General features: G+C 47.4%; 1 protein-coding gene and 2 long non-coding RNA genes across 3 annotated transcripts; 2 read left to right on the top strand and 1 right to left on the bottom strand.

Moving 5' to 3' along the window:
* Window positions 1-752: 752 nt before the first annotated feature.
* LOC120679154 (chlorophyllase-1-like) lies at window positions 753-11,651 on the bottom strand. The gene is made up of 3 exons (XM_039960666.1): window positions 11,347-11,651; window positions 10,658-11,106; window positions 753-1,182 (listed from the first exon to the last, which is right to left on the bottom strand). The coding sequence occupies exons 1-3, from the start codon at window positions 11,590-11,592 to the stop codon at window positions 867-869; spliced, it is 1,011 nt and encodes a 336-aa protein (XP_039816600.1). The 5' UTR covers window positions 11,593-11,651; the 3' UTR covers window positions 753-866.
* On the top strand, window positions 1,193-4,429 carry LOC120679155. The gene is made up of 3 exons (XR_005677012.1): window positions 1,193-1,707; window positions 2,941-3,120; window positions 4,185-4,429. It is a non-coding gene; the product is annotated as an uncharacterized LOC120679155 (long non-coding RNA).
* LOC120679157 lies at window positions 5,224-10,318 on the top strand. The gene is made up of 3 exons (XR_005677013.1): window positions 5,224-7,798; window positions 9,032-9,211; window positions 10,276-10,318. It is a non-coding gene; the product is annotated as an uncharacterized LOC120679157 (long non-coding RNA).
* Window positions 11,652-15,040: the final 3,389 nt, after the last annotated feature.

Here is a 15,040-nt window from a genome sequence, read left to right as displayed (position 1 = left end):
CCAGGTAGCTCGACCAGCCGGCCAGCGCCAGCCCGCCGAGCACGCCCGCCGCCGCACCCACTGCCAGCCCCGTCCCCATCCCCATCTTGTTCTTCTTCTTGCCGTCGGCACCAACGGCGCTGGTTCCGTACGAGGTGGTGGTGGCTCGCAGGAGCGCCGTACGCGGAGGCAGGAGGAGCGCCGTCCGCCGGCTGAGGTAGACGAGGAGGTGGCGCAGCGGCGGATTTAGCAGAGCCGCGGTAGACTCGGCAGGAAGTCGCGAGAAGAATGGGGAAAGAAGATTGCGGGAAGAAACGCCCTCTGTCATTTTTTTCCTTTTTTTCCCGTGGGTCCGTCTATCGACCCGGTCTGTGGTTCCATACATTGCACGGTAAACTACAGGACGAGTCATGTCATTTGTGGGACCCAAAATAGGAACGCTCCCAGTTCACCACACTGTGGATGCCCTAAAGATGGCAACTGAAGAGGTGCCATCCGTAAAGATGGCAAATAGTTAAATATCCCAAGCCTTTTGTGCCTAATCGTGTTGTACCGGTTCCTGCCGTGCTTGTCGTGCGGCCTGTTTGGCCAACTCAACGTCTGCATCATTTGCAAGATGACAAGTGAGCGTGACTTGTGAGCTGCATGCACGCGTTCGATGGATCAACATCTATCGATTATATATATATTCAGGGTTTGAGGTTGGTTGATTCAGCAGCAAAATTGTGTGTTAATGCATGATTGATCGCAAATGGTGTACAGTACGCGTGCTCTTCCTGCATGCAAGTGGCGAACATTTTTATTCGATCTATATTATATTGCAAGAGATACTGAGATAGAGAGTGTGCATGCTGCATGATATATATATATACACACACACTCATGGATCAGTTGCCAGCACGCAGGTCATCATCATCATGGTGGACCGGATCCAGCACCGCCGGCGCGAGGCCTCGAGGGTTGCTGAGCACGACCATGAGGTCCTGGTCGTCGTCCTGGAGCGTGGCCCTGAGGAAGGCGACGACGACTCCCCCGATGGTCCTCCTGGCGTCGTTCTTGGAGCCCTTGGGATCACGGTTCCTCATGCACATGCAGTTGTTGATGACGTAGGGCAGGCCGTCGTCCAGCATGTCCAGGTGGCCGTAGTTCCGGACGACGACGTGGTACCGCGGCGGCGCGCACTCGTCGTAGAACTCGGCGTGGTTGATGTAACACCCCTCAATTAGGAGTGCTAAACACGATTTGAAGATTCAAATTTGGTCAAAATTATCAAGCCACACGTGTAGCTCTCTCCTCCCCGTGCGTGCTCACCGTGGCCAAATTTGCCACGGCGCCGTTCGCGCACGCCACGACGCCGGTCGCACGAAGCTTCTTCCGTGCTCCACTTCTCCTCTCGCTGCCACAACGCGCCGTGCCGCTCTGCTCTTCTTCGCTCTCGCGCACGCACCGGCCGAGCTTGCCTACGCCGCCTGCCTGCGAGCGCTCGCCAGTCGCCACGCCCGCCATGGCCATGGCCGCCCCTCCACGCCGAGCCGCCGCTCGAGCCAGCGCCGACCCCCACCAACCCCCAAATCCGTTTGCTCTCGTCCCAACGAAGATCCCAGGCCCGGCCATCACCTCCACGCCTCGCCGGAACGCCGCCACAGCGGCACAGTACCGCCGCCGGCCGCCGCCCGCCGTGGAACCGCCGCCACGGACCACCTCCTCGCGCTCTAAGACCACCCAGAGGTAGCTCTCGAGTCCCTCTAGCTTTTCCCCAACTTTCCCCATGCCGACGTTGAGCCCTGCCGCCGGAATCGGGCCCGAAATCGCCGCCCCTGCTCTGTTTCGCGACCAAGGACCTCGGGTTGAAATTCAAGAAAGTCCAGGGGGTTATTTGAATAGACTGTGACTCAGACGAATAGTGCTTTAAGGACTTCTTTGTAATTTCTAGCTGTAAACTTTGAAATTCGGTAGAAATTCGTAGAAAATTCGTAAATTAGCAAATCCAATTGTTCTGGAATCCTTGTGTAAAGATCTATGCAGTAGAATCATAATATGCTGGTTGTTAGTTTAAAATTTTTTCTGGAAAATTAGATTTATGTTACTAGGTGCATAAAGGCTAGTTGTTTATTCTTTTTCTTAATTAATTCTTGGAGCCTTGTTATGCTCTGAAATTTTTATGGTGGTTTGTTAATGTGACACTAGTGTTGTTATAAAAATTTCGTGGTCAGTTCTCATGAGTAGCTATTTCTTTGATTTAATGTTTGTTTAGTAGACTTTAATTATGGTAAATAGTTTCTATTCATGATAAATCATGAAAATATTTCTGAGTGTTCTTTTTGAATATATTAGCTTGTCCATGAAGTTTGAGCACCAGTTCATGAATAGAACAGAAGTTAAAAATGAATCTTGTAAGATTGATGTCTGTTTTGTTTATTTTCTTAGAATTAATTCTGTGTAGATAAAATCATGAAAAATTCACAGTAGCTAATTAATCCCTGTGTCGACCTCCTGTTAAATTTTCAGCTTCTGTTTTGCTCTAGTCTGACTTGTATAATTCAATCTTGTTCTAGGAATTGTTTGAATGAATGAATTGTTCGGATTAAATGGATGCATGAAATGACATGATTTTTACAAAGCAGATTTCTCTTTGTACCTTCTGTTTAGAATAATTGTTGCTGAAATTGTTTTTATTTATGTACTGAGTTATTTAATTATTAGTAAGCCAAGACCTGCATGTTATAGGAATCAACTACTGCTTGTTTGTGCAGTTAGTGAACTTCTTTTGTGCTGATTGATCGTGATGCCATGAGTAGTTAGAAATGTAGTTAACTACTCTATAAACGATTGCCATGGGATATGATTGTTTGCTATTTGTTAGACTACAACTTTATCGTGAAGAAAAAAATAATAACACCTAAATCACTAAACAACTCGGAACTTTACATTCATACATATGCATTGCTGCATTTCATTTAGGTACGATAGATGAACCACGTGAAGGATGTCACGTTGAAGCCAGGACAGAAGACGGTGAATGGTGGACACGTCTAGAAGATGGATGGATGGATCCCGATGTGCATGATCCCAAGGAAGGTACTTGCCAAGCGAGTATCATCTAACTAACACTGACTCAGTGTTCATCCCAGGCAAGCCCCGGTGCATGTCCGATTATTTTAAATTATGATATCTATATACGTTTTTATTACTTGTGCATTATGTTTCAGGAGTTGATTGGAACCCTAGTTGCATGATCCTTAGATTCCTGGAGTTGTACTAGTATGTATAGGACGATAGAACTGCTATGTTTAATAAGTTCTCGATAGAAGACGAGTGACTTCTCGTCACTCCCGAGTTATAGGAAAACTTTAGAAGCCGAGTAATTGCCGGTTACTCGCAAGATACATTATTGTCGTTATACTTCAGTAATTGAGAAATGGATTGAAATGGATATGCAGATGTGAGACCGGGCGGGGATGATGGATAGGTATGGCAGCAGGACAGAGTTCCTGTGTGTCTTAGTCCCGCCCGTGTCGATTAAGGACCGGTCGTTGTGGCAGTGCTGATCGGGGATTGAATTGTACTAACTGCATGCCGGGAGTAGGAGGTAGTCGAAACCGGTAAGCCGAGTACTGCCTTACTTCGAAAGTACATGACTCCTTCCCACCCCTTAGGGCGAGTCGAGTAGTCGCGGAGAATTGGGATGCATGTATTTACTTTTGGTGGTCTCTCGTTGAGCTCGGCTGACTATACGCTGGTGGGGCGGTCCTGTAGTTCGAGGCGGGGAGGGGAATGGTTGGTTTGTATTATCCGACGGGGCAAATACGAGCCGTGTTGGTTAGGTCCACCTTGCAAGGTTAAATCGGATCGATTCGCCGTGTCTCGCGGTTATGAGGGCCTTGGTCTCTTTGTCACACCGTAGCAAAAATGTAGAATGTGAGTTAGGTATGTTTATATAAAATATTGATCTCATTGAATTATTTTGCTTGCATCACCATGATTGCTAAAGTAGGTATATGCAAATATTAGATGAGAGTTAATTTATATAGAACCTGGAGCTAAAATAATGAAAGTGAGGAATTACCTTAGTTGCTTTTTCTGCAAAATAAACCACCAGCCAAAAGTCTTGCATGTCTAGATATGTGGGCTAAGTTATATCCACTGGTCGGGTAAGCCTTGCGGAGTATTAGTATACTCAGGGTTTGTTGTTTACCCTGTTTCAGGTATAGAAGCTAACCAGGATTCGCATCAGTGGGCTCGATGTGACGTCCTCACGTGTTCATAGTTATCATTTCGTTTTATTGGTTCTCAATCAAATTTCTTCCTCTCAGGTCATATTCTCATCCGCTGCAGTCATTTAATTTATGTAAATTCTAAATTTAAAGTGATTGTGTAAATATATATGTTATTATCTATTTTTGTGAAATTATATTATGCTGGTACCGTCTGTGCTCGCTGTCGCGCGAGACTTCTGGTGTGTTTCGATCGGCCTGTGGGTTGGAAACAGACTGTCAGGTTACACTTAATTAAGCTAATGCGCCTGATGCGTTCAAATGATGGTCATTACGCTTAATTAAGCCGTTTAACTTGGCGGTTCTGTCACAGCTGGTATCAGAGCTGAAATGCACCAGGGAGGGTACTAGCATGATTATTTTTAGTGTTTTCAAAATTTAAAAATGAGTTTTAGAAAGATACGTTTCTTTGCGCTTTAGTGATTAGGGAAGATTAGTACATAAGCCCTATATAGTGTAAATTGTATCAGGTGGCTCTATATAATATCAACTGATTTCCAGCACATTACATTTATGTCAAAACTTACTTTCTTACATAATATTTATTTAATATTGTATCGACGCACCTACGCTAAGGTAAGCAAGGTAAACATTCTTGGTAGTCCCTTAGAATAGCCCACGTGTTTCATACCTGCGCGGGTCCCGTATGATGAGCATACGAGGATGTGATAAGGCTCTATTCAAATGAGCCTGTCGCTATCTGCCGCCTGATATGGAGTGCGGACTTCCCGCCGTGTGGTTGCAATCACGGCCATCTCGTAAGGCAATGTTACGAGATGTAAATCTGTCATGCGATTGGCCATGACCGTGTACCTTGGGACACGTTTACCCTTGGGTGTCCCGTAAGGCGATTTGTACGGGAAGTGAATACGTTGCCTCAGTAACGTATGCAGCGCTGTCCATGCAGCGTTAAACGCATGGGCGCCATCTCTATAGTAGATGGTGATGTATGTGTGAATATGTGGGCAACTGCATATGCGTTACCCATGTGGCGTAGGACACATGGGGGCCGTTCGTGTGTGCTGGCACGAAGGGTCCAGTCGTGGATATATATATATATGTATATCATGTGATTTTCTGCAGGTACACTAACAAACGATTGCGTGAGTTAGAACGAGTACAAAACGACTAGATATATAATAGGGAGAGTACGTATGTATGCCACCGAGTATCCACGTATATTACCATATAATTATGTTGGCAAATTTTGGAGAGGACGAAATTAGACGAGCATGCATCATCATATCATCATGTGTGGAGTTTTTGGTGGTTTTTCTGGTGCACCCAATACTTGTTCACTAAGAGCATACATCGCTGTTTTGAAATTTTGCGCTACACTACTATCGATCCAACTTCTAGCTATCCAAATAAATTTTCCTGAAAAACTTGATTATGAGAAAGATGTGAGAAATTATAGATTTACATATTATAGAAATTTTAACGACCTTAGGGGAATGTTCATATGGATCTCCAGACTAAACTTGGCCCCTTTGATCCAGTGCCTTCTATGCTTATAGTTACGACTCAGTAGTAATGGTCAGGTCTTTCTTAACATTCTCATTATCTTCGAAAGTCCAAATAAAGATATTATCCTTAGGTGAAACCCTTGGTTGGTTATTTTGGTATAACTTTCATACCATAACTAACTACAATTAACCGATTAGTGGCTCAACGACCTTTCCAATTGATCCAAACAATGATCTTTTCTAGTATTGGTCAACATTAATTTGCCTCTAGACCATGTGTTCAAATGCTCGAAGATAATCCATCCCAACTATCCTTGGTGACTAAAGACATTCTATTGTTCTTCGAGTATTGATATCCTTCATTCTTAATTATTTTGATTCCTACCCTTAATATGGATTCACTTGCATTCTTGCTCGAATCAATGTGAATAAGTTAAAGATTTTAATCACCTACATTATAGTCATCTTGCATGAATAGGAATGCAATATTGTTGCATTGCATAATCATACATTGTTTAGGTATGGGTTTAACAAGGTGAAACCGGATGATAGGCTAACTAACGTTATGTGTCCCGTATGTCTACGTAGAACTTTTGATGTTTTTGAAATATGAAAAACCTCTCTGAATTTGTGCTGCTTGGATTGCTTTCTATGATTTTTCTTTCGTAGCGGTGATTGTCTTTCAAACTATAGTGCCGCGACGAGACCTAGTGCCTCGTATGGACGCATACGATTGTGCCGCTGGGTACGCGCTGGCGCTTAAGTACGAAGGGACATGGACTGTTACGACTGTCTTTTTTATGCAACCCATAAAATATTTTTCTCTACTTCGTCCTCTTTAAGGGGGTAGGCCCTAGACAAATAACGACGCGAACGGGCTGTTTTAGGTTTGAGTTTCTGGGATAGTAGTATACTAACATGCATGGCAACATATGCATCTTGCATCATGCAGTTCCATTAATAAACAATATCGAGCAAGAATATTCTTGAGAAAAACTTGCTTTGATGCCCTTTCTTTTCAGTTTCCCAGAGTTCGTTAAAAACTCACTTTGATGTCTGTTCTATCTAGATTCACCACCAAATTGAGAATTTGATTCTTCTCAGAAATCTCCTTGATTCATATTCGTTGAGAAGCTTAGAACCTCTCTTCTTTAAAAATCCTACTTTCTGTAGTACGAGAATAATCAACCGGACTTTTTCAGCCGACGTTGATGGTGTTTGTGTCGACATATATTATCCACAGACACTTGCTGCAAAATCTGAAGCCCTGGAGCTTTTTAGTGTGGAAAAACAATTGATTAGCTCATACCGTGGCACGGTTAATTTTCAGTAAAATTATGACAGTCTGGTTGCTATGCAACTTATGTCTTCCAGAATCATATCGAGCAAGGGATTAGCAAATCAGCTGGCAATATTTATACCATTAAAATCAGATATATTGATTAATCTAGAGACTAGCACCCACATCAACCGATCCTTGTCCTTAGTTTATCGATTGTTCTCCTTTACTTTCTCTCCACTTAAATCCCGGGACGAGATTTCTTTAAGGGGGTAGGATTGTAACACCCCTCAATTAGGAGTGCTAAACACGATTTGAAGATTCAAATTTGGTCAAAATTATCAAGCCACACGTGTAGCTCTCTCCTCCCCGTGCGTGCTCACCGTGGCCAAATTTGCCACGGCGCCGTTCGCGCACGCCACGACGCCGGTCGCACGAAGCTTCTTCCGTGCTCCACTTCTCCTCTCGCTGCCACAACGCGCCGTGCTGCTCTGCTCTTCTTCGCTCTCGCGCACGCACCGGCCGAGCTTGCCTACGCCGCCTGCCTGCGAGCGCTCGCCAGTCGCCACGCCCGCCATGGCCATGGCCGCCCCTCCACGCCGAGCCGCCGCTCGAGCCAGCGCCGACCCCCACCAACCCCCAAATCCGTTTGCTCTCGTCCCAACGAAGATCCCAGGCCCGGCCATCACCTCCACGCCTCGCCGGAACGCCGCCACAGCGGCACAGTACCGCCGCCGGCCGCCGCCCGCCGTGGAACCGCCGCCACGGACCACCTCCTCGCGCTCTAAGACCACCCAGAGGTAGCTCTCGAGTCCCTCTAGCTTTTCCCCAACTTTCCCCATGCCGACGTTGAGCCCTGCCGCCGGAATCGGGCCCGAAATCGCCGCCCCTGCTCTGTTTCGCGACCAAGGACCTCGGGTTGAAATTCAAGAAAGTCCAGGGGGTTATTTGAATAGACTGTGACTCAGACGAATAGTGCTTTAAGGACTTCTTTGTAATTTCTAGCTGTAAACTTTGAAATTCGGTAGAAATTCGTAGAAAATTCGTAAATTAGCAAATCCAATTGTTCTGGAATCCTTGTGTAAAGATCTATGCAGTAGAATCATAATATGCTGGTTGTTAGTTTAAAATTTTTGCTGGAAAATTAGATTTATGTTACTAGGTGCATAAAGGCTAGTTGTTTATTCTTTTTCTTAATTAATTCTTGGAGCCTTGTTATGCTCTGAAATTTTTATGGTGGTTTGTTAATGTTACACTAGTGTTGTTATAAAAATTTCGTGGTCAGTTCTCATGAGTAGCTATTTCTTTGATTTAATGTTTGTTTAGTAGACTTTAATTATGGTAAATAGTTTCTATTCATGATAAATCATGAAAATATTTCTGAGTGTTCTTTTTGAATATATTAGCTTGTCCATGAAGTTTGAGCACCAGTTCATGAATAGAACAGAAGTTAAAAATGAATCTTGTAAGATTGATGTCTGTTTTGTTTATTTTCTTAGAATTAATTCTGTGTAGATAAAATCATGAAAAATTCACAGTAGCTAATTAATCCCTGTGTCGACCTCCTGTTAAATTTTCAGCTTCTGTTTTGCTCTGGTCTGACTTGTATAATTCAATCTTGTTCTAGGAATTGTTTGAATGAATGAATTGTTCGGATTAAATGGATGCATGAAATGACATGATTTTTACAAAGCAGATTTCTCTTTGTACCTTCTGTTTAGAATAATTGTTGCTGAAATTGTTTTTATTTATGTACTGAGTTATTTAATTATTAGTAAGCCAAGACCTGCATGTTATAGGAATCAACTACTGCTTGTTTGTGCAGTTAGTGAACTTCTTTTGTGCTGATTGATCGTGATGCCATGAGTAGTTAGAAATGTAGTTAACTACTCTATAAACGATTGCCATGGGATATGATTGTTTGCTATTTGTTAGACTACAACTTTATCGTGAAGAAAAAAATAATAACACCTAAATCACTAAACAACTCGGAACTTTACATTCATACATATGCATTGCTGCATTTCATTTAGGTACGATAGATGAACCACGTGAAGGATGTCACGTTGAAGCCAGGACAGAAGACGGTGAATGGTGGACACGTCTAGAAGATGGATGGATGGATCCCGATGTGCATGATCCCAAGGAAGGTACTTGCCAAGCGAGTATCATCTAACTAACACTGACTCAGTGTTCATCCCAGGCAAGCCCCGGTGCATGTCCGATTATTTTAAATTATGATATCTATATACGTTTTTATTACTTGTGCATTATGTTTCAGGAGTTGATTGGAACCCTAGTTGCATGATCCTTAGATTCCTGGAGTTGTACTAGTATGTATAGGACGATAGAACTGCTATGTTTAATAAGTTCTCGATAGAAGACGAGTGACTTCTCGTCACTCCCGAGTTATAGGAAAACTTTAGAAGCCGAGTAATTGCCGGTTACTCGCAAGATACATTATTGTCGTTATACTTCAGTAATTGAGAAATGGATTGAAATGGATATGCAGATGTGAGACCGGGCGGGGATGATGGATAGGTATGGCAGCAGGACAGAGTTCCTGTGTGTCTTAGTCCCGCCCGTGTCGATTAAGGACCGGTCGTTGTGGCAGTGCTGATCGGGGATTGAATTGTACTAACTGCATGCCGGGAGTAGGAGGTAGTCGAAACCGGTAAGCCGAGTACTGCCTTACTTCGAAAGTACATGACTCCTTCCCACCCCTTAGGGCGAGTCGAGTAGTCGCGGAGAATTGGGATGCATGTATTTACTTTTGGTGGTCTCTCGTTGAGCTCGGCTGACTATACGCTGGTGGGGCGGTCCTGTAGTTCGAGGCGGGGAGGGGAATGGTTGGTTTGTATTGTCCGACGGGGCAAATACGAGCCGTGTTGGTTAGGTCCACCTTGCAAGGTTAAATCGGATCGATTCGCCGTGTCTCGCGGTTATGAGGGCCTTGGTCTCTTTGTCACACCGTAGCAAAAATGTAGAATGTGAGTTAGGTATGTTTATATAAAATATTGATCTCATTGAATTATTTTGCTTGCATCACCATGATTGCTAAAGTAGGTCTATGCAAATATTAGATGAGAGTTAATTTATATAGAACCTGGAGCTAAAATAATGAAAGTGAGGAATTACCTTAGTTGCTTTTTCTGCAAAATAAACCACCAGCCAAAAGCCTTGCATGTCTAGATATGTGGGCTAAGTTATATCCACTGGTCGGGTAAGCCTTGCGGAGTATTAGTATACTCAAGGTTTGTTGTTTACCCTGTTTCAGGTATAGAAGCTAACCAGGATTCGCATCAGTGGGCTCGATGTGACGTCCTCACGTGTTCATAGTTATCATTTCGTTTTATTGGTTCTCAATCAAATTTCTTCCTCTCAGGTCATATTCTCATCCGCTGCTGTCATTTAATTTATGTAAATTCTAAATTTAAAGTGATTGTGTAAATATATATGTTATTATCTATTTTTGTGAAATTATATTATGCTGGTACCGTCTGTGCTCGCTGTCGCGCGAGACTTCTGGTGTGTTTCGATCGGCCTGTGGGTTGGAAACAGGCTGTCAGGTTACACTTAATTAAGCTAATGCGCCTGATGCGTTCAAATGATGGCCATTACGTTTAATTAAGCCGTTTAACTTGACGGTTCTGTCACAGTTGACCCCCGCCGGCGCGCACGGCGGCCCGCCGATGTGCTTGGGGCCGAGGCCGGTGCCGACGACGAGCACCGGCATCCCCAGGTGGAGGGACCGCGGCTTGAAGGTCAGGACCATGGGCTCCACCTGCGCCTGCTTGGATAGCCCCGCCACGGGGTCGACGGCGACGAGGGCGGAGAACTTGGGCGGCGGTGGTGCGGCGGCGTCGTTGTTGGGATTAATACTATGCTGGGGGTCGAGGCCGAGGGCGACGGCGAAGGCGGTGTCTCCGCCGCGGCTGTGGCCGGCCAGCGCCAGCCTGGAGAGGTCGGGGTTGACGCCGGGCAGGGCGAAGACGTCGGTGATGACGTGGGCGAGGCCTTGGTGGTCGTCGGCGAGCCAGGCGGCGAGCTTCCTGGTGGCTTTAATGTCCTTGGGGTCGTCGAAGTTGATCGCCCCCACGCCGTAGAGCTGTTGGTTGGTTGGTTAATTAATTTTTTTTGTAAAGTCGGTCTCAATGGAAGTGTCATCATCACAATTAACAAATCAGTAAACTAGGTAATCATCACAATTGCATGACACTCTGCCTCCTCTCTCTCTATAATGACGCTGTCATGTCAGTGAATTTAATATCCATGACACTACGACGACACTCCCACTGAGATTAACCTAATATAATAATATTATATATGGATAGATTCGTGAGTTTACCTGGGGCGCGACGGCGATGAACCCGTGGGAGGCGACGTGCGAAAGGAGGCGCTCGCACCAGCTGCTGAAGAGGTTCCAGCCGTGCAGGAAGAGGGCGACCGGGTAGGTACCGGCGTCGGCGGGGGTGACCACCATGAGCGGCTTGGGCACGCCGGAGACCTGGCTCTGGTCGACGTGCCTGGCGGCGACGGGGTGCGGACCCGGCTGGAAGACCGCCGTGCCCATGGCCACCGGGGACGACGCCATCGATCGCGGCTGGCTGCTGGTATATTTGGTACTCTAGTAGTGTGTGGATGAACGAGCTAGCAGGATGGAATTAATGATCAACAGCTAGGCCGGCTAGATCATTTATAGGATGTTTGCGTGCGTGTTCCACGACTAGTTTTGCAGCCGGCTGGTTGCTTTGCATGGTGTGGGCCCGGCTGAGACCTACTACTAGCTAGTACCTGCACTACGGCTGTCTGCAAAGCGGCAGTTGCTGATGAGGATGGATTGTCTCTGCATTCCCAGGCCGATCCAACGAGCATCTATCCTCCGTCGTAGGAGCCCGCCGCGGATACACATGGGGGGCAAGAGGGGATACTCCTCTAAATTCTTTTTTATTTTTTAGATGAAATAATGAAGAAGAAGAGGAAAGGAAGAAGAAAAAAAGAAGAAAAAAGTGGACAGGATCTCCTCTACATTTTCGGGCTAGATTCGCCACTACAGCCCGGGAGGACCACGATGAACCCAAACGTGAAGCATGCACACCCAGCAGGAATATAATGCATATGCTCTCTCTCTCTTTCTTATGAGTGATCGATTCATTGTTGTTGTTGCCTGAATGTATATAGTTGGATATATCCTCCGTGTTGAGATTCCGTCGTGCATCATCGATCAGCATGCTGTATGTGCATGCATCTACACCCAGGGGCGGAGCGCCTGTTATGGCCCGGTATGGCGCGCGCCATACCTAAAGCCCAAACAAATTTTTCATACCCCCGCATTTACTGGCCCAGCCCATGTATCCGAGAGGCAAAAGCGAGCGGCTGGCGTCCGACTCCCCGAGCTCCCTGTCCCCTCCGAAGCCTGGCCGCACACCCGTGCCCGTCGTCCGCCTCCGCCCTCCGCCACTCCGCGTCTCCACGTCTCCGCTCCGGCCCCCGGCGCCCTCTCGTGTCTCGTCGACGTCGCCCCAGCAGCCGGCGCCCCCTCGTCGACCTCGCCACCTCGGGACTCGGCGTTGCCGCGTCGGCGACCCTGCGCGCAGGCTGCGCCGGTGCGCACTCCCCTCCGAACCCTAGCCGCACGCCCGCGCCCGTCGTCCGCCTCCGCCACTCCGCCCCGGCCCCCGGCGCCCTCTCGTCGACCTCGCCGCGGCGGCCGGCGCGGCGGCGCCCCCTCGTCGACCTCGCCGCCTCGGGCCTCGGCGACCCCGCGCGGCCGCGCGCAGGCTGCGCTGCGCCCGCTGCCGGCCGGCCCCTCGGCGACCCCGCGCGGCCGCGCGCAGGCTGCGCCGGTGCGCCCGCTGCCGGCCGGCCCCTCGTCGACCCCGCGCACTCCGCACGCGGCCGCCGTTCTTGCAGCCAGTAGCCCCGTTCAGGAGTGGGTGAGTTGGTGGGCGGGGTTCGATCTGAACAAGGCTGGGGGTTCTTGCTAGGGGCGCCCGGTTGGTCAGCTCGCAGAAGAAGCTGAGCTGGTTGGGCGTGGAGGCTCTGATTGACTTTTGAGGTGCCGGGGGTAGAAAGGTTGCCTCTTGCTTGCTGGTTTCTTGGCTCTGCAGCTACGGAGCTTGCTGATTTTCCTCCAGAATTTGTGGCGGAGCTCCGTCCCGAAGATTGGACTTTTGGGGCTGCTTGCTCACTGTTTGCCTTGCTGGAGAATCTTGGGAGCCTCTGTTCCTCCGCCACACCTAAATTTTTTTTGTTGTCCTCCGCCACTGTCTACACCTGCACTCAGTACTGCCTGCACTGCAACTGCAAGCAGGCACATCACACTCCGCGCGGCGATTACCACACGTGTGTCACGAATAATTATTCAAACACACACACACACAACAAAAGAGAGAGACACACGTGTGCAGTGCAGAGGCGATCGATCGAGAGGGACCTCAACACCGTTGCCGCCGAGAGGACGGGAAATAGAGCACTAGAACAGCTAAAGATTGGAGTAGAAAAGTATAGAAAAAATAGGGTTCGATTGCAAAAGTCGAACAAACACTATTGCTCTACTTTTAACCCCTCGTCCCTGTTACTCGAGAAATACTTACTCCAAGGTTGTTTTTAGTTCATTTGGCCAAATTTTTTTTGAAACATAATCTTGCTATTTCGAACTACTAAATAAAGTCTATTTACAAAACATTTTGTACGGATGAGTTGTAAATCGCGAGACGAATCTAAAGAGCCTACTTAATTCATAATTAGCAAATAGTTATTGTAGCATCACTGTTGCAAATCATAGATCAAGTAGACTCATTAGATTCGTCTCGCGATTTACAACTCATCCATACAAATAAAATTATAAATATAATTCATTTAGTACTTCATGCATATGTCCAAATATGTTATGTGATGTTTTTTTACCAAAATTTTGGCATCTGAACACGGCCAACCAGAAATGCACCTAGCTCGTGGCATGTGGGCTGAATTGACTGAATGTCTTTCACTATCATATCATTTATCTAGCGTTAAAGCTTAGTTACTCCCCTCATCCCAACCTCCCCGCGCCTTGCTAGTCAAAACAAAAGGGTACCCTCTCGAGAGGCCTCCTCGACCTTTCCAGAGAAAGGCGACTGCAGGCGGAACCGAGGCGACCTCGCGTCTCCACCGGCGAGACCGGTGGTCCCCTTCGATTCCGGTGGGCGTTTGGCCTGCCGGAAGAGTGGGGGACCCCGGTTCTGCTGCGCGGTGGTGTAAATAGTCCTAGTAGTTTTAGGTCCAGTTTCCTGTGCGCCATCGTTGTTGCGGGGAAGACGATGGTGTGGGGAATAAGGTGGTTCCTGCTCCTTCTCCGTCCGTTCGGCGTCGTTCCTGTTGCTGGCGGGGAGCTGGTGAACCTTTTGTCTCGCGGATCTGGGCAACTGGATCCTGCGTGTTTGTTCCTCGTCTCCAGCTCGGGTACTGTGGTCATTCTTCGACCTTGGTACCGTGTCGGAGGTGAGTTCTTTTGTTTCCTCCTCAGAGGGCAAGCTGTGGGTTTTGTGGAGGTTGGGTGGCCGGATCGGGCTCGCCTTCACCTCGGCGGCGGCGGCCGTCGATGGCGAGCGTGGATCCGGGGGTTGCAGAGGTCGGGGCGTGTCCCCGGTCGATGGGCTACAGCCGACGGCGATTTCTGCTGCGACTCCTTCAAAAGCCAGGGTGCGATGGGGCCTCGGCAGCTCACGGTGAAGATCGGCTTCTTCCTCGACGGCGATAGCTGGCGACAACGAGGTCGGCGGCAGGGGTTTCACGAAGGTTCCAGGGGCTTCTTTGCAATTTCTCTTTTGGTTAGGGTCCTTTGTGAAGTTTGGCTGTATCAGCTTCCTCTGTATCCTGTACGTACGTCTCTACGTACGTCTCTGTATGCGTACGAGTACTTGTACGTTTTTTCTTATCTAAGAATACATATACGTATTATAAAAAAAAACTTAGTTACTCCATCTCTCTAGCCGGAACTACTGTTCAGATTTCAGAATCAGTCTTCAGGTTTCCAAAAGATAGATATATGACACAACTTG

Source organism: Panicum virgatum, chromosome 6N (genome assembly GCF_016808335.1).
Source record: "Panicum virgatum strain AP13 chromosome 6N, P.virgatum_v5, whole genome shotgun sequence".
NCBI classification, from domain to species: Eukaryota; Viridiplantae; Streptophyta; class Magnoliopsida; order Poales; family Poaceae; genus Panicum; species Panicum virgatum.
This window is presented reverse-complemented; position numbering and strand designations above follow the sequence as displayed.